The sequence below is a fragment of the Pseudoliparis swirei genome, chromosome 16, assembly GCF_029220125.1.
Source record: "Pseudoliparis swirei isolate HS2019 ecotype Mariana Trench chromosome 16, NWPU_hadal_v1, whole genome shotgun sequence".
NCBI classification, from domain to species: Eukaryota; Metazoa; Chordata; class Actinopteri; order Perciformes; family Liparidae; genus Pseudoliparis; species Pseudoliparis swirei.
The window spans coordinates 13,650,466-13,670,069 of NC_079403.1; the positions used below are offsets into that span (position 1 = coordinate 13,650,466).

At 42.7% G+C, this 19,604-nt stretch overlaps 1 protein-coding gene across 7 annotated transcripts in view; it reads right to left on the bottom strand.

Moving 5' to 3' along the window:
• Positions 1–19,521, bottom strand: part of relch (RAB11 binding and LisH domain, coiled-coil and HEAT repeat containing) — a 34,675-nt gene extending 15,154 nt beyond the window's left edge. For 2 of the 7 annotated variants that reach the window (XR_008834100.1, XM_056434317.1), the window contains exons 1-20: positions 18,976–19,521; positions 14,312–14,401; positions 11,524–11,595; positions 11,319–11,374; positions 11,049–11,162; positions 10,594–10,788; positions 9,963–10,057; positions 8,685–8,814; positions 8,403–8,560; positions 7,038–7,113; positions 6,871–6,966; positions 6,068–6,091; positions 2,476–2,588; positions 2,237–2,327; positions 1,925–1,996; positions 1,678–1,818; positions 1,332–1,496; positions 782–929; positions 542–698; positions 292–415 (exon numbers count right to left, since the gene is read on the bottom strand). Coding sequence is in view for 6 of the 7 variants with exons in the window: in XM_056434317.1 (XP_056290292.1) it covers positions 292–415; positions 542–698; positions 782–929; positions 1,332–1,496; positions 1,678–1,818; positions 1,925–1,996; positions 2,237–2,327; positions 2,476–2,588; positions 6,068–6,091; positions 6,871–6,966; positions 7,038–7,113; positions 8,403–8,560; positions 8,685–8,814; positions 9,963–10,057; positions 10,594–10,788; positions 11,049–11,162; positions 11,319–11,374; positions 11,524–11,595; positions 14,312–14,401; positions 18,976–19,432 (2,574 nt within the window). In the remaining variant the exon portion in view is untranslated. The remainder of the gene's footprint in view (positions 1–291; positions 416–541; positions 699–781; positions 930–1,331; positions 1,497–1,677; positions 1,819–1,924; positions 1,997–2,236; positions 2,328–2,475; positions 2,589–6,067; positions 6,092–6,870; positions 6,967–7,037; positions 7,114–8,402; positions 8,561–8,684; positions 8,815–9,962; positions 10,058–10,593; positions 10,789–11,048; positions 11,163–11,318; positions 11,375–11,523; positions 11,596–14,311; positions 14,402–18,975) is intronic. The other 5 variants (XM_056434314.1, XM_056434313.1, XM_056434312.1 and 2 more) reach the window with 5 other exon arrangements.
• Between the last annotated feature and the right edge of the window lie 83 nt (positions 19,522–19,604).

Below are 19,604 nucleotides of genomic sequence, written 5' to 3' on the forward strand. Positions count from 1 at the left end.
TGGAGTAAACACATTTTGTAGATACCTCATGTGTATGCTTGGACACTAGATTTCTTACTAGTACATACATATCAAACTTAGAATGTAGAGTAGACACTGGAAAGGACTGAGAATAAATATATCGTCAATGGATTCAGGAATTTGACATGTGTGGCTTTCGTTTTGGATCTTTAAGTGGAGAGGCATAGTTGAGACACTACTCAAACTTTTTTTTTTTTTAAACAGTGTTGTGGTCGCAGTCTTTTGTGCAGTCAGGAGAATATTTAATTTTGACGAGTCACATGCTTTTACCTTAGTGTTGGTAAAGATCTTGCCGAAGGTGCGACAGAGCCGCCAGAAGAAGCGAGAGAACTCATGTACGCAGGTCGATGACGTCACATTGATGCGACCAACGATCTCTATGAGCTGCGGAAGGCTGGAGACAGCAGACAAATTCAAATCAGTGTGCGTGACGGTCTGTGTATGTTTTGGAGATACTATGTACAAAGCTGTCTGTGTACATATATGACTTTATGTGTGTGTGTGTGTGCGCATTCCTCACAGTTGGTTGACCACCCAGAGCAGGCTGTCCCAGCCAGTGGTTCCTTCATGCTCTAGCTGGTTGTCGTAGAGTAGCAGCAAGGCACTCAGCATCTCTCTGCTACCGATGATGGTCGCCACGTCCTGGAGGGGAGAAGCTGGCCTTGGGAACCGAGTCACTACAAGACCAAAGGCACAGAAACAGAATGGAAATATGAGTGTGTGTGTGTGTGTGTGTGGAGGGGGCGTGTCATTGTCCTACCCTCTATTGCAGATAAGTCTCCGGTGAGTTTTGCTCTGCTGGTGAAGGGTGCGTTCTGCAGCACCACAGCAAAGAGAGGAGGGATTAGAGACTGCAGGGCCGACAGGAACACGTGGAGCTTGTATTCATCCAGACCGTGTTCTCCTTGCTACAGAAGGAGGGTGCAGAACAGAAAAGACAAAGCAAGAGACTGAAGGGAAATGTATTGTCTGAACAGATACATGTGTTGTACCATCAACAACACTTTAATGCTTTTGTAGATTTTGTTTCTGTATAGTGAAGAGAAGCATCATGGAGGACAAGAGGCTATCAATATGGTGTGTCCATTTCGCGTTCTCTATTGGGTAGACTACGACAATACACATATTACACATGTTGCTATACTCTGAAACATTTGCTTTTCCTCTAGTTTACTGCACATTATATGCCTTAAACAAACCTTAATGTGTGTATCATTTGGATGTCTTTGACTCAACAAACTCACAATGGGTTGAGAGACTCTCAGGTTTTAAACCCATCTATGAAGTCCCACACACACACACACACTTACCATAAGTAGTTTCTCTATACGCGCCAACAGAGAAGGGATTAGGGCAGTCTGCAGGGTGCCCAGTTCTGTGGTCCAGGCAGCAAAGGCAGGAATAAAGACCTGGTGGACTGCACTGACCACCCGCTCTGATGGGTCCCCAAGGGACAGCAGCATCAGCTCAAAACCCTAGAGGACACACACATTGATGTGCATAAGGATTTACCCACAAACAGAAACAGCTAAATTAACCCCTCAGACTTCATATTTTACCTTTACACTAATGTTGAAACAACTGTTTTATGGGGGAAAAAAAGTATAACAATTTATATAAAGTTCTGACACACTTTCCGATCATAAACACACCTACCTGGGAGTACTTGTCAGGATCATCTATGTAACCCATGATGATACCGAGACTCTTGACCACAGCCTCTCTGACCATGTCAGCCTTATCCTCAGCGAGCATCTGCTGCAACATGGACAACACCAAGGAGCTACGGATCTCCTTCTGCAGAGAGCAAGACTGGGAGATAACTCATCCATATTGTATACACCTATATATATATAATTTTTTTTTTAAATGGATAATTGCTGTGTAGACAATAGTTTCTTACAGGCAGGTATGGCGCCAAGGCTCCACAGGACTCTGCCACTAACAATCTCCTCTCTGGATATTTGTGGTTAATCTGCAGGAGAAGAAGAGAGCAAGATTTAGAGGAACATTTTTTTAAATGGTGAACATCAATGATTTAGTCTTTGTACTAAAATAGAACAGAGAAAAATCCTTCATAAAAGAGGCTTAAGACACAGAGAATGTCAACTCATTCATTCTGGAGCAGGTGAAGCGTTTCTTGTAATACCATTAAAGAAAACCAGTGACGGCATACTCAATAACATAGACTGCCTGCAGTGTGTGTGTATTGTACCTGTTCCCAGCACTGAGGAAGTAGTTCAGCCTCGACACGCGTGGGACCCACGTGCCTCGCAAACGCAACACACCCCGTCAAAATCATTTGTCTTTTGGGAACACAACAACAGGATAGAGTCATGTCGTGTCTCACGATCATGGAGTTTAACAATGGTATACTGGTAAGAGATTGATCAGCCATCATAATAAACTAAAAAGCAGATTGCGCCGTCTACACACACACACAAACGTACACACCTCTGCTCATCATCTGGTCTCTTGATTAGGTTGAAGAGGATGTGGAGGAGCTTGTCCCTCTCTTTAGGCTCTGGGTGAAGGCAGGCAGTACATAAAATGAGCGGGATCAACTCCTGAAGGAGAAGCGATGAGAAAGACACAGAGAGAGAAGTGGCATCAGTTTAGATTATTCTACGATTGGGGGTGGGGGGGAGCGGTTGAAACACAAGAGAAAGGATTGTCGGTAACAGTCAAGTGGGCCTGGAAGTCCATGGAGGACGGGGAGTAGGAAAGGGTGAGAAGGTGTCTATTGAAAAGAGGAGAGGATATGGGAAAGTCACAGGGAGAAACAATTTGACCCCATTCAATGTTTGATGTCGGTGTTCTTTCGGGTCAATTTGACCCCAGGCTGTTTTTCACTGTGTCAAACATATAAGAAATATCAACTTTTTTATATATTTAAAGGGCTATTTAGGTAGTCAACAAACAAACATAAAGTACCTCACACTTAAACTTGGAAAACAATATTAATTCTAATAATTTTCTGGAGGTTTTAATTGCTGGGGTCAAATTGACCCCAAGGGTAAAATATGTCAGTAACAGGAGGGTGAAATACCGTGTTGGTGTTATACCGGGACTCATTTGGCTTTGGAGTCGTACATACAATGAGAGCCATTAACTCTAGAAAGGTAAATACACTCAGACAGAGCTGCATTTAGACAGACACACAAATAGACCTTTTGAACTAGTTAACTGTGAATGCAGTAGCTGACGGGAAGTCATCTTGGACCAAAGCCGAGCTCGCAACAGAATGGCAATGAAAAGGCCTCTACATATTGCACGAGTTTCCCACTACAGACACTCTATGCAGAGTTCAGATAGAGTTTATGGACCTTCTTGCCAGAGGGGAGAGAGCTCAGCTGCCCTTCATACAGGGCCTCCGTGGCCAGATTGTGATCAGCCCTACATTCCAGCCACACACCCAAATTAGAGAGTGCATACAGAGTTAAAAATATGGTGTTTCTTCCCGCCCCCCCGAGAAGATATCATAGTTTCCTCCCACATGCTATACAGTACAACCCAAAGGCTGGACCGGCATATGGACCTGACAGAGATGCTTGGGTAAAGCCAGGCTTTGATGAGTCACTCACTACATAGTGGACCAGCTCTCAGAAGTCTGTGCCATGGCGGCTAACTAAAAATATGACATTAAAGTATCAGTGGGTCATTTTAAGTTCAATATGGGTGAAATACGTTCAAGCGTAAAAAAACCCAGCTGTTACGTTCAATAATATTCAGCTCTGGTCTCTAAAAATACCATACATCTTCACGAGAGACATGTTTGAGGACTTAACAGCACTGGTCTGATCAACTAATTAAAAAAATTCAGCACACATCTGAAATGCCAGAATGCACACTGATCCTGTTCTATTTCTGTGTGACCGTCTGTGTTACTGACTGGAGACTCCTTTAGGTCAAACATTTGACCAGTCCTGGATAAACATTGTGGGCAGGCAGAGCGGGCAGCACGACGGCAGGACCCTGAGGCCAGGGGCCCTGGTGCTTTACTTCAAAAAGCAGAGCGACTGCATCTTCCAGTCCAACGACCACGATGTGTGCTGCATCCAAATGTTGAACTTTTATGATTTCCACATTCTAGATCTTATCAAATCTGTGTATAAATATAGTTAATCTTTGACTGTCTCACATTGAAAATAATTTTAAAAAACACCTGCGAATATCTTCTTCTTTTTAAACCCACAGACTTAAAAAATATTAATCACCATCTATACATTTTGGTGACCCAATTTTTGTACTGTATATCCTTCACGATTAGTTTATTACGATTATATGCGTAGCCATCGGTGCTGCAACAGTCCTGAAATCAATCTACAGTCGTGAGTGATTGTTGATGCACTATTGTATGCTAATTAAGCATTGCTGAGGTTTTGTGCAGGTTGTGGCCGTTAATATTTTATTCGCGACCTCACAGGCTTCTGCCCTCCAGGTGCATATTCTTTTCAATTGGTTCATTTTTATATGAATTCTTCCCTTATACTGCATCATTAGACAACACATAGCTTGCGTACAAAGACACAGCAGAAAGTAAACACTAGTTATAACTTAACTCCTAATTTTTATTCTCGTAACAGCCCTCGATAAAAATGTCAATGTTCTTTGTCTTTCTAGTAGTTCGTTAAAGATCACACTTAATCTGGGCAGGAGAAAAAGGAAGTCAGTCCTGACCGGACACAGTTACTCTCTTCATAGTATTACCACCACACACACACCTTTTACTGCATATTAAATTGGATAAAGAAAGGAGTGCTGTAAAGAATTCCCCCAAATCAAGCCTTTTCCTCCATAAGAAAAGGAAATACAATCACATTGCATTACGCTACAGTACAACACAGTATGTTGAAGAAAAACACAATGTTTAATGATTAACAGTGTCTGATATTATAGCCAGGTGGCGGGCAGAGCACGCGTATTTCACCGTTTCAAGTCAAACACCTTTTGTTCTCACGTGGGTGTCGCAATCAGACAACTAAAGGTGTGCCTCCTCTCCAGGCTTGTGGTGGTAAGAAAGCATCAAGTTACAAGATGGAACTGTGAGCAGCTGTGTGTGTGTTTGTCTTAAATGTTATGGTCGATGAATCTAACGGATAGAGAACAAAGTCCACACTCACTCAGGGGGTTAAATGTTCGGTGATTTAATCTTTGTGTCCTCTCCCCCAGTTTGTTTATCCTGATTTCTCGAAGAGATTAAGTTATCCTCAACTGTCAGAGTTTGACTAAAGCAACATACCCACTATGATATGCAAAGCAGGCCGACTGGAAACCACTCCAACCCGACTTACCTCTTTCAAATCACTCCATTTTGTGTCTTCACAAGTTTCAATACACTGCACACAATCCAAGCACATAGCATTTGTATAGACGTGGAAACACACAGACATGCATGCAAGCAGCCCTGTGCAGGTGTCTGCATCATAGCTTGGAGGAAGTAATCACCTGTAAATGCCTAATTCATTCTAAAACCTCCTTTCCTTCATTCAGATCTTGAAAACAAAAACAAAAATGTTCACTGGCCGCAAATTAAAAAAGCCGTTTTACATTACCTGGAAGCCCTGCACATCTCTTTTTCAGGAGAAGATATATTTCTTATTTAAATAATTAAGCTACTTTTTATAAGTTCTAGGTAATGTTACAATATTAATTAAAATCACTGCAGAATCTCAAACACCACAGCAAATAAATCAGACAGGGAACCAATAAGAAAAGGAGCACACCTAAGAGACACACAGTAGCCCCGCCCACTGTTAGGCTAAAACTGCATACCTTAAGTTATCTTTACATACAAGTACATCTTTTAAATGTATATATACATTGTCATATTCCTTTTTAAGACAATGCAAGACTGCATAACGACAGCCCCTGGCACTTTACAAAAATGCCAGCACTACAATGCTTAAAAATAAAAATAGAATTAATACGGCAGACCAGACTAAAGTGGCAGCAGATGTAGCCAACAGGAGGAGATGCATAAGTTACATCTTTTAGGTCCATAGGTCATGTGAGAACCATGCAGATGAGTGCGTGAAAGACTCACCTGGCAAAGATGTGTAACCATTCTCTAGAAGAGAGGCATGCATGAGAGTGAGAGAATGAGTGAGACGAAAAGAGAAGAGTAAAAATAAAGACCAGTGAAGGCAAAAAGGACAGCAAACATGAGTGGGCGACAAATACAGCAGAGGAGAAATGATGACGACACTGGTGAAAACAAACGCCATCATAAACGGAGGTGAATTTCCCAATCAATAGATAGACACAAGTCAGCTGGCTATTTGCAGATTATGAAAGTCTATGATTGGCACTGCACATGTCTGAATGAGCTCTCTATTCCGACAGCTTGCAGGCAAAAGACCAGATCAGAGGGTAGCAAGAAGAACACACACACACACGACCACTGCCAAGAACACTGGAAGCCTCACATGGTGTGAAACACTACATTGATTGATTGTGAGTTGGATTTTGGGAATGCCTTGAGGCACAAACCAAGGAGAGGGTGTCGTTCTCTCAAAGCTCACAGAACTAAATTGTCCTCACAATAGCAGATGGGAAAAGGGGTGACTTGCAGAAAACATACTTTCACCGTGTTCATCCCTTTCAGCTGAGCGTGTTTGACTGAAGACGAAGAAATGATTCACTGCTCGTCGCCGAAGACATAGTTTGGGTGGGATCTTTTTTTTTTTACAGGCTGAAGATAAGTTCTCTGCAGCTTCCCTTAAGGTCTCACCTTACTTAGCCCTGCTGCTGTATGTGTATGTATTGGATCGTGCAGTAGCCTGCGATATGATGACAGTAATGGAGGGTGAGCAGGAGAAGAGGAGCAGCGGCAGAAGTGGGGGTTACCTCTCGTTTAGCAAGAAGGACGTTGGGGACGATGTAAGGGAGGCAGCGGCCCAGCATTAACATCACACTCTCCTCACTGTCTGCTATACGAGACACCTGGAAAGGAGAGGGGCGTTATGGACTGGACGTCGTCATAAAGGTACTCTTCTGCATGACAATGGGCTGACCTCTGCTCCCAGGCGGCTGTCGGAGCACATTCTGCAGAAGGACAGCAGGGCTTGCTGGAAGGCTGGGGATAAGTTTCTGCGACACCACAAAAAAAAAAAAGGAGCAAAAAACAGTCAATGCAGTCTGAACCACTCCATCTGTACTCCGCGAGCGCTATGGAGACTGGCCTGACCACTGGATGATTGAGGACTGGGCGGTACTGCCAGAGAGCTTAGCAGGGCTATTCTCCCATGTCCCTGCTGTGTATTTTAGTGGAATAAAACAAATACAATCTATAGATAGCTGGAGTTTGGCTAAAAGACTTTGGAGTGGACATTCTTCATTAGGAATAACCCCTCGAGATGTACCATCTCATTTCTAAGGGGGTCCTAAATGATAATTATAGAACACAATTAGAAAAAACATTTCACAAAAAAGGAAAATAACATCAAGTTAATTAAACATCGCCAAATATGACAACACAAATTATCATAATACATATGAAGACAAAATATGCAGGTCATATTTAAACAGATCTTGAACATGGATAATTCTTTTAAAGGTTGTAGAAAATAATGACCGTCAGTGATAGCATTAAGTAATGAAGCCTTAAGAGATCATTAAAGAGATGACATTATGGATTTGCACAACTGATCCTAAACTAGAAAACATTTTTAACAGGCGGTAAGATGCTATGGATCAAATATTTACCGGAGATTATACCAATCAGTGTGAGCTTTAAACATAAAGGTGTTCTTAGCTATTGATCCGTTAGCACTGTGACCAGCAGATGACTGTATTTTGCCGCAAAATGTTTGGGACTGTACATTTATCTGATAAAGGGGAAATATATGAAAATATAAAAAGTACATAAAAAAGACAGTACTCCATTCACCAGTAGATTCACTAGATGGGTGGAAAAATGGGAAGAAATGTTTGACCAAAAGTCAAAAGTTCAAGCTTTGTGCTCTGTGAAAGTAAATCACAGTCTAACTCAAGGGGGCAGCCAGTTAAGTCAGTGCTGTTGTAATTGTGCATTGTGGCTACATAGGCTAAGCACTGTTTCCATCTAGTGGGTACATTTGGCAACTACACTAAGATGGGGCATGTCTACATGTATCAGAATCAGCTTTATTGGCCATGTGTGCACATACATGGAATTTGACTCCGGTTACATGTCGATGCCGAGTATACTGAATATCTTTTTCTGTAGTCGATTTGCAAGTACCACCTGAAAAATCGGTATGATTGAGTTCGAAAAAGTAATTTATCATTCTTACTTTGGACCAAGCAACACCGGAAAATACATCATTACCGAGACAAGAATTGTCAGTTCTTCTAGTGTCTATTTATATCTGTCGATATACAGGTCTTTCAGGACTCACCTGTTGGGTTGAGCAAATTGGACCGGAGGCCGCTTCTTAAGCGTGTTAAGGGACTGTGGGTGAGGCGGTGAGATGGTCTGAGTAGAGGAGGGGTCCGGTTTAGTTTCAGGCTCTGGAACCCCCCGGATGTCCAGATACTGGCCATTATCTGTAGGAGGCTGAGGGTAAGATGAGGATAAGTTGGAATAAATGTGTCACATGACTGGGCTTCTGTCAAACTTTTTTCATTCCAGGACACTGGTACTATTAACTGTGCATTACATATTAAAATTGACCACATACCACATCGAGAGGGTCAGTGGAGGAAGTGGTGGTGGTGGATGACGAGGAGGGACGAGATGTATTCTGGGAGCCCAGGTCCGGAGTGGCCGTAGGTGGGGAGGAGACGGTCCTCTTCAGTGTCTGAATCTCACTGCGGGGTTTAGGTGAAAGAAGACGGTCCGAAAACACCACATAACTCTCATTAGTGAAGGAGAGACTGTGGGTCGATGTGTCCTTGAGCAAGACTCTTAACTCTCAATTGTTCCCCGTAGCTGTGTCTACGATGTAGGAATGATAATGTAAATCACTTTGGATAAAAGCGTCAGCTAAATGAAATGTAACGAAGTGAGTCAACAAGACAAAAGTCTTCCATCCAAAAGTTGCGATACAACAGTTTGTAACAGTTTAGCTCCACGCCTTCCTTTTTGGAATAGTTGTTTTCATCCTGTCACACCATCTCGTCAATCCAACTCCCCTCACCTGCCTCTGATCACTCCCTCGTTAGTCCCTCATTCCCTTCACCTGGTCCTCACGCCCTTCTCACCTGCAGCCCATCCCCTCATTAGTCCCTCACTATTTAGCTCCCTCACTTCCACTTGTCCTCTGCCAGATTGTCTTGTGTTTTCGTGCCAAGTTCTCCAGCGTTATTAGAGTATATTCCTGACCTGCCTGTTCTGACCCTGCCTGCCCTGACCTCTGATTCTCTGCCCCGCCCCTTTTTGGACTTGTTTGCTTCTTCGACTGATCTCCCGGTTTTGACTCAGCCTGTTTCCAACCAAAGACAGTATTCTTTGTTACTCCTGTCTGAGTTGTGCTTTTGGGTCCACTGTAATAGCGCCGTGACACAGTTACCGCAACACTTTTGGATTGTGTTGAAGCAAATCTTTCCAAATCATAGTTAATCCACATGGAATGAAGATAGGTTCCACTAATGTAACAGAACAGTATTTCCTCTGTAATTCAGTGCAACGCTTCGGGGAAATGTCCATACTGGTTCTCCCTCATGGCCGGTTTTGGTCACAGTTATGGTAATAATGTGAACTGAAGTGCTGAATACATATCAACATTTTCATGGATGCTTCTTCTTTTTCCACCTCGGGATATTGGTAAATGTTCCTCTTGTAATAATGGCATTTGATAGCTATAACTAGAGGAAACTGTCAGCACCAGAGCTGACCAACAGTGAAGATATACACACACAGCACAAGTCTCGGCAGCGTCTTATTTTTACGTTCACACTGAATCACTTTTATGTAATATAAGCACATTATGAGCACAAACATGCACTCAGGCACACACCTCTGCAGTTTCCTGATCTGCTCTGCTAGGCTCTGCTTGTCATTGTTGAGGAGGCTTATCTGGTATTCCAACTCTTGGACAACTTCCGTCTGCTGCTGTTGAGGGGCACAAAGATGTTGTTTTACAGACATTACATTCTCTAGTTAATCAAAACTCTTCATGAATTGTTAATATATCAGACGTTATACAAATAACTTTTCATTTAGTTCCACGGCCTTTTACTGAAACAATGTGAACGTAGAGGGGGAAATTAAGTTTTTCATCAAAATCATCATCATCATCATCATCATTCGAGCTCAATGGACTGCCTCCAGTACTTTGCTGTCTCGAGTCAAAGCAACTGACCTTCAGGGGAAACTGCCAATGTCTCGCAAAAAATGCGTCAATGTCTATTTTCAGTTAAAGAACAAGAGCAACAAGGTCTGTCCGTCCATGATAACGGTGTAGCCATCTCTGCTTTGGAAGAGCAACAGTGTTGTGATCACAAAGCTCTTGATGCAGCCAAAAGGAAAAAACTGACTGATTCACTCTTTGTAGCTGAACCAAACTCCATCATTGATAGACGGAGGCAACGCCTCATGAAGAACTGTATGTCCCTGAATTAAACCCATACATGTACATACACACCAACCTGATAGGAGAGATCAGGCTTTTTTAGGGGATCTTGTGCGATGCAGTTTCCTTGAAGATCGCCAAAATCCACCCCGACTGACATATCAACCGTGTCCCGAGGAGAAGGGAGAGGGGTACCACAGTTCCTGTAAAGGTGTAACAGGTCGGGGGGTTTGGGGATGTTGAGGCCGACATCATCCCACAACTCAAAGTCCTGCAAATAAATAAAAAACTAAATGATTCAACAATTTGTGATGGACGGGTGTGTGTCCTCTGCATAGACAAAGAGGCAATTCATGCAGGCTCAGAGAACAGGACAGTTGATCCCAGTTGTTGAATATATTTATGGTACCACAGTTCATAGACCAGTGCCCACAAGTCTGATACCTCATATTTTGCCTGAGGCATAACATTACAGAAAAAAACATTGTTATTCCATTCAGATATTTGTCATTCAGACAGAATCATGTTTACCTGATCATCATTTTCATCAGAGAAGGTGATGGATGAGAGTTTGTGTTCATTTTTTAATAAATATTCATTTACAAGGAAGTTTAAGGCTCTTTTCTCCAGTAGGCGTATAGGCTCCTGAGGTAGAGAGGAGGAAAGAGAAGCTGAAAAAATGACTAACTCAAAGCAGTAATATCAGTACAGGGTTTGAAGGAACACATTTCATCTCTTGATTCATTTGAAAAAAGAAAGGAATTCACAAATCTCATAATCCAACACTTAAAGATTTCCCACCTGAATTTCAGGACTTGAATTGAAGTTGTTTCTCTCCTGAGAGGGACCTTCGCTCTCTGAGAAATTGAGAAGATTTTAGATGAGTTTGAAAGGATGCTGAGCGTTATTCATCTAGTGGAATTCTTTTAGAAACAAAAACAAAAAAAGAAGGAAAGCTGTAACAAAAGAGGGTTCAGGTGGAGAAGAAGTTAAAAGTACGCCACACCTGCTGCCTGAGTCAAGTTGGCGCGCAGAGCCTGAATGGTATCCTTTGCTTTCCGTAGCTCAAACTCCAGCACTGGACAGGAAGTGACAAACACACACACACACACACACACACACGCACGCACGCGCACAGAGGAAATGCATCCAACCAAAGACAGGGAACAAAGAAATAAAACAAAGATGGGCATGAAAACCAAAACAACCACACAAAAGATTGTAAGAGTCATAAAACAAAACAACAACAAAAAGGGTACATGCAAATCATGGCTCTAAGGAACGCATGCAGCAGAGGATCATGGTAAAGCCGGCTCGATGATCGTCTGTTTAACAAGTGTGTGTCATGCATTGAGACACATCTCAATGGTTAGGTTTCCTGCCCTCGTTTGTTAACAGCACTGGTGTGACCAACAAAGTTACTTCAGCTGTAGCTGAGGTGAACAAACCTATTCACGCTGCCTAAATGCAGCCTTGATGATCTAAGAGCCGTCCGACAAAGGATGTCTAGTTACTAACAAGTAATCAATAATTTGGTTTCAAGCCACTTGACTGGGAGCCACGGCTCAGGTTGTTACTTCTCCGAAGTCAATAATCAAAATGTCAATTAGAACATGGTATGTTACAGTTTTAGACTTGTTTTCCATAACAAATTATACAAATAAAAAAAAAAAATCATAATAACACAAGCAAGCTGTTTCTGATATCTTACACATTCAGAGGCAGCAAAGACTTGGAAAACATTGTTGATTTGTACATTGAACTTTAAAGGGCTTAAACTAACACTGAATAAAGAAAGAGAACACACAATATTCTGAGACACGCTAGATTAAAAAAACACACGCAAAAAGTAAGAAGCGATGGAGCAGGAAACTATGTTGCATAGCTGTGCACAGAAAATCTGCCATCTCATGTGATCCTGTCCCCAAATAGTTCTCGAATGTCAAGGATTGCGGCTCAACAGGTATTGCAAGTTTCATACTCAACATTCTAGTATGACAAGTGCAAAAGGAAGAATGCTCATCAATCTTTAGTGTAAAAACAACATTTTCTGTAATGCCAGTCAACTTTAAGTTTCCATAACTTTAAGAATATTATATTTTGGCAAAAAGAAATTAGTTGGACTTTTATAGCCAAATTCACCCACTCTGAATCAAACCTCCTTTACCTGTCCAGCAGATCAAGAGTGCACAGGATGCAAGCGCAACAAATGTAAAACCAAGAACTCAATAACGGGGTTTAAGAAAAAAAAGGGAAAAAAGGAGAAAGCTAGTCTGGATGGAGTGATTTGTCCAGGATCGGTCACTGGGGTTTGATCAACGTCAGGAGAAAACCATAAAACCCAGAGTCAGACAGCTGGGGGCAGGCATCTTGGCAAGAAGAACAGTTTGAAGGGATTAGAGTGGGGGTCAGTGAAGAGGGAGGAGAGGAGTTGGAAGGTGCCAATTTGGTGAATAATAGTCTTTTTTAATTTTAAAGATGCATATTATGTCGTTGGGAGCATGGAACCAATATATCTGCTGCATGGACTTAAATGTGCCCTTTCTTTGCATTGATGTACCATGTGTCAGAATCTTCTCATAGACTGTGAGCCCCAAACCACAAGCAAACCAGTTCCCTGTTTGCAGTTTAAGTGTATCCACCGAATAGACGTGGTATTACAAGTTAATTATACAATAAATACATCAAATGTACTGACAACTATAGTTCATAGACCCATAAAAAAAAAAAACATTTTACAATACAGGAAGACAGTCTAATTTATGCTTAGCAACATCTAATGTCACATCTAATGTCAAAGAAAGAAAACATGAATCATACAATATGCCACAGTTTGTGCAAAATTCCATACTGAAGTTATGGATTGAGGTTTTTCCAGGACTACTTGACTAACACTTGTTGAAGAAATGGGTGGATGACGACAGAAAGTTTGTAAAGGATGTTATTGTTTCCAACCACCTGTACTATGGTATAATGTGCAGGGGTAGAAAGTCATCTTTTCATGTTGGCGATAATAAAATAGAAAGGATGAAAACAGGAGTCAGTTTAAGTTAAAATAATAGTATTACCCCTTGCACGACAGCGCTTTGCCTTCTACATTAATGTTAAAAGTTAAAAGGCGTATCGACCTGTTTGTTTCCCTTTGGTCCGCAGTGTAAATATACTCATTGCACAATATCTAAGCAAAAACAAGCAGCTGCCCCGAGAACCAGCGCTTTGTGATATGGCTCCATCGATTTCAGACTCAGCTGTTTATGTGTATTGCAAAAACGGTGTAATGTGTGTCACGACGGAGCCACAGGGGGGAAAGAGCGGTGTGATTTCAAACAATTCGGAGACAGGTCCTGTACCAAAAATACCAGACTGACTCAACGGTGTGAGAGCTGACGCAGAGGCACGGACACCTCCACCGAGTTAAAGAAAGACAACTTACAGTCTGTTGGTGGGACATGTGGACAAAGAGCTGCGTTTTTGAAAAACACTCTCTGTTAATAAACTTAAGTCTCCCTAAAACAGCCTGAAAAAATGTGTTAAAGCACATATGCTCATTGTTTTATCATCACGGGGAAAGCAGCTTGTATACAGTGCTGTCACCGTGCCAACGCCAGAATTAATCCATATTTCAATTGTGTGTTACATCACCATTATACAGGCTTTGATGCAACAGGTCTTTGTTTCTATGCCCCCCTCCCAGTCTATCAATGCCTATTCCCCCCGATGTATTTTATTTCTGTACGTCCCCGTGGTTAAGCCGGGTCTCTTGCTCTGAACTCTGGCCCTAGGGTTCATCTTACCTGCCACTCGATCGTCCGACTCTCGGTTGCCGTCATCTGAGTATCGGGCAAAGTCCAGAGAGTCCAAGGTGCTGATGCTGCCAGCTCGATCTGAACGGAGACACATGGACAGAAATGAAAAGTTAGACATGTATACAATCCCCACAATTAGACGAGCCCAAAGGTAACGCAGCTTGCAGAGCTTAAACATGTGACAATAGTGCACTAATGCTGAAGAAATGTTCCTTTGTACTTGCTCCTCTCTGTTGTGTAGCTGTCAAAGGTCAGCTACACAACAGTAGCCCCACTGCGGTAGGGATTTAGCTTTTTGCTTAAGGACTCTCCACCAGGCTGGAAGCATGATAACACATGGCTCTAGTTAAGTGATGGTGACTAACCAACAGGCCACTCTTTGACCAGATGGAAACGTTGTTAAAGTTGAGCTAAAAGCAGAGACCTCTAAAAGACGATGTAGGATGGTTATACTTAAGCCAAGAAACATATGAGTCACTGCACATGTGGGAAATAAATCAATCACGAAATGTAATCTGATCTCTGCGTAGAACTTTACTTTATGGAAAGACCCAATTCCAAACTTAACACCTCCAGCCAAATACCTCTCATCTGAGTAGGTATTGTTCACTCAAAGAGCAGGTGACGCTGATGCATAAGCATACTCGTGCTCCTATTTCACTGAGGCTGGCCTGTTAGCGCAGCCAAGGGTGTTAGTTTTCCTCCACCTCAAAACAAGTGCAACCTTGGACTGTTTGTTCTTTGATACTGCGGAAGGTCACAAGCTCAGGCTGCTTTGCTTTGACATACGACTTTTGGAGTCACATTAAATAAAAATGTAAACAAGTTTTTTAAAAAGGACCATCGGCTCCTTTCTCAATTAGCTGTAATGTATTAGTAATTTTAATATTTTTGGGCATGACCTGAGAGTACTTGCTTTTGTCTCGGTGGGATGATCCGATGCGGCAATCGGTGCTGAGAAATGAAGCCAACGCAGACTTGCTCAAAACTGCAGTTCCTGGAATAGCCACTTGAGGCCTGTTTAAAAACTAAATGTATGTCACTCTTTCTTTACTGTAACTGTAGTGCGAGTGCTTCTGGCTGACAGAGCGAGGGCGTGTGTGAGTGTGTGTTTGTTTCGTTTGGCTGACATCAGGTTCACCCATCTTTCTATCGAGAATGCTTCCGACCGTCCTTACCTTGTGATAATGTTTGCTGGAAGTGGTTGAAATGTAGTTGGTGAATGAGAGGATAATAAGTGTGTTGGTAAGCATGTTTGTGTGAGGGACAAATCTGTAACTCCACAAAGTGAAGGAGCATACACAAATGTGTGCCTCAATTGCACACACACACTCACACGCACGATTTCTTGTTGATTTGAGATAGTAGGCTTGTAATTGCATATCAATGGTTGTTAGCATATTATTGATGATCAGTATTCCAAACAGTTCCCAGACCGCTTATCCTATTCAGGGTGTGGGAATACCAGAGTAATCCACGGCGACCGAGGTAGAAGCTGCGAGGCCTCAGCGTTAACCACTGGATCTCTGTGTCGCTTTGCTACGCACCTCCACCACTTACAGCTGTTGTTGTGCTGCCTCATCGGACGGGAGAGAATAGAAAGGCCACAGCAATTAAACCGGCAAAAGCCAGGACTGGGAGCAAAAGTACACATGGGATCCACAGAATCCGTGGTATTTGCACGCTTTGCCGACGTCTTGGCGATGTGGGCCTGTAAAGACCAAACGATGCTGCATTGATGGACTTGTAACAAAGACTGCAGGGTACTCGTGCTGTACAGCTTCTGCAGGTCTTTCACAACAGCCCTGCAGACTTTCTTGGCCCTGTTGTAATCCAGGCTGTTGCTGCTGGTTTGTATTGGAAACAATTACAAAAACAATTGAGCGGCTAAGTGCAGCCCAAGGACGAGAAAAGACGAATATGATCAAGGATGTTTTTCTGCTTTTGCAAATAAATAAAACAAAGCAGATCGGTGGTGGCGAGGAAAGGAGCAACGGCTTAGTTCGAGAACAAAGAGATTCCATAGTTAACAGTCGGCCAGGTGATAAATTGGTGTGACTACACAATGACATTGTTTCTGTGGAGACTTTTTAGGCTGTGCCAATTCACAATAGAAACGGAAAGAGGTGCCAAAACAACAATAACCGACTTTGGGATTTGCTCCTGCCAAGATATATGGACGAATAACACTCAGATGCACAGAACCAGTTGAATAAGAGGCAGGCAGCCAGTCGGTGCTGAACCAGAACTACATGAAGAAAAGTGAACACTCCAAATATATAATTATTCACCTTCACACACTCAAACTTGTACCAACTTCACAGATGTGTAACAGGAGAGATTACATGAAGAGTGGTTACAAACAACCTCACCGAGAAGATTTTATGTGACAATATGACCCATTTGTAGCTGACAGTCGGTGCCTGTAACTACAACTTTACTTTTGGATTCCTGTTCTGACATGCCACTATCTGGGATCCCATACTCGGTCTTATGTGGCAAACATCACCAACTTCTGAAATCTGACAGCTTACCGTCAACCTCGCACGTGGCAATTTAACTGACTTGAATGCTCAAAGGGTCCGTGCATCAAAAGAGCAAACAATGAGCCGACCAGCCAATGAGGGGCGGAGAGAGAACCATTCAGATCCCTTGCTTGCAAATTAGCAAGGTGGGGAGAGATGCCTTGCTGTGTCATGTGGCTGAGAGCAACAGTTGCAGATATGATGCTGCTTGTTCAAATGCTTACTACAATGAACAAGTGTGACTGGGCGTGTGGAAACTTTCAGAGTAGAAGAAGACTCGGAACTCTTACCAATTACCTGGACAATGCTATTAATGCACTGAGAACTAAAGGCTAAGCATACACAAGCCAAGTAAACTATCATCACACTCAGCCAATGATGCTTCATTTCTGTGTCATGCTTTCGACCCCCAACTGTGAGGTTGATATGCCGTGCTATTTTTCAATGAGTTAGGCAGTCCATTGATATGCAACCGAATCATTCTTTCAATGCTGAAAGCAGAACATTCTGCAGGCCACATTTAAAAAAAGGTACATATAAGGTAGATTTTATTTTTATTTTGCAGTGTTAAGTTAAGGCATTAAATGTGTTGCTACTGAAATGTGCTGCCAAACAGCAGCAGAGCCGTTGACAACAGAAGGCATTCGATCAGTATCCCTCCCTGCCTCATCCTTTTTGTGTGTGGCCATGCTACAAACTTTTTGGGAGTTTGTATGATAAATTGATAATACAACAATAAGACCTCTGCAACGAACATACAAACGATGTGTGATTGATGCTGTTGAATCTAAAAAAAAGAAAAGTCTGTCTATTCAAGTTTATAATTCCATTGGCAACTTCTAAAGCTAACATTAGGACTATAGAACAGCCTCCTTGTCCATTTCATTTAAATAAAATGTAAAAAATATTCTAATTTTAAAACCCGATCCCCTCTTTCAGCATGTATTTATATGAAGTGGTTCCCTTCAGTGGAAAGCTGCCAAATGTTGATACAATGAAAAGTATCATCTGGCCTTGTTGCTGATGCTGAACCAAAAGAGTAACAGTTACAAATGCAGTACAAATATGTCATCAGATTCTGTAATTATTATGAGCCATTCAGAAAATAAAACAATGATCTTAGAATAAATTAAGAAATCCTCAAAATAAATGACCATGGATATTAAAACTGACAGGAAAAAAAACATTTCAAATTCATTTTGCATATAGACTGTGATAGTATGCGCAATAACTCGATAAGACTTGAGGTTCCTGGTAATACTCCTCCTGTTGCTCTATAGCAGGCTGTATCTATTTGTGGCTGGTGCTGTCACCATGGTTACAACTTGCATAGCATGTTTGTTGATGTGTACAGTTTTCTGTCACAAAATAATACTGCAGGTTATTCCCATACAGACGTCCTGTAAGTGTATGAGGGTGCTCCAGACATACACCATAGATACAATAAACAAGTGATGTGAATGTCCCTGGCCTGGTATAACAACTGGTACAAAGCCACACACACACACACACACACAAATAAAGCACTGCTTGCTGCCTGTAGTAATAAGATTTAGGTTCAAACTAAGTTCAGGATATACCCTAAGATGGCCTTTGAGACACCAAATGTCTACCGGCTGCAGCCTTCAATTCAAATTATGAAGCGCTTCACTTGCATAATCAACACAGTATTGCAAAAGTAAGTTGTACAAGCTTTGACTTCTTCCGTTGTCTGTTTTCCTTCTCTGGGGCTAGAGTTGATCCTGACCTCGGACATCGATCTGGCATAAAGAACAAGGGAACGATGCATGTCCATGCAGAGCTCAATATGCCTGATCATCATTAGTATAGGACTGCCTCTCACTCATCTGGCTGGATAGTCTGGTCGAGCATAATAGCATTTAGCTTGTTATGTGATGATGCAGTCTGAATGTCAGCCAGCACCAGCTGACCCGCAAAACCCGCTTGTTGACTGTGCGGGCCCTGAACCAGCAGGTGGACAGGTGCAGCAAGCGGATGTTATCTCCTGATCTCTGGGGCTTCCTCCTCTAGCGTTTTAAGATAACGTCAGTTAGCATAACGCTGCATTAAAGACAGAGCCAGTCGACAGCTACGTGACGAGCACTGGGAGCAGCTGACATTACTTACTCAGTGGTCCTCCAGGTCCAAGTGCCTGGTCTTTGGCGGGCGGTGTAAAGCTTTGACGCTCGAAGTTGCCAGGGTTAGAGAAATAATCCCTCAGCCTCGGCAGCTCTCTGCCTGCTTCCAACAGTTCTGTGTGAAACTCCAGGGCCGTGAGGAGGTATTGGTCCCGTAATAGCTGAGCAGCAATGCCGTCCGCAGATATCCGTGTCTCGGTAGCGCCTGCCATCGCGGAGATAGCAGCGATCGAGACCGAGCCCTCTCCGCCACTGGGGCTCGTCAGGTTGCTAGACAGCAGGAATGTCGGAGGCTCGGCGTCCGCAGGTGGAGAGAAAGGATATTTGCCTGGGGGCGGCCCTGGTGCCCCTTTACTGGGACTTCTCGCTGTGTCAACCGTTTCATTTAGTCGCCGTTCAGCCTCTTCCTCTGAGTCGCTGAGATTGAACGGGTTGACCGAGGCCATGTTTGCACTATATGGATTTTTAGCAACCTAAGCTAGCTAAACTAATCAGACCCGCTTCTTCCTGAATGGACATTAGGCTAGCGACCATAGGGGGAAATGCGACGCTATGATTGGCCAAATCTGATCCAAAGCCCGCCTCTTTTAAGGGATAGTAGAACATGATTGGACAATG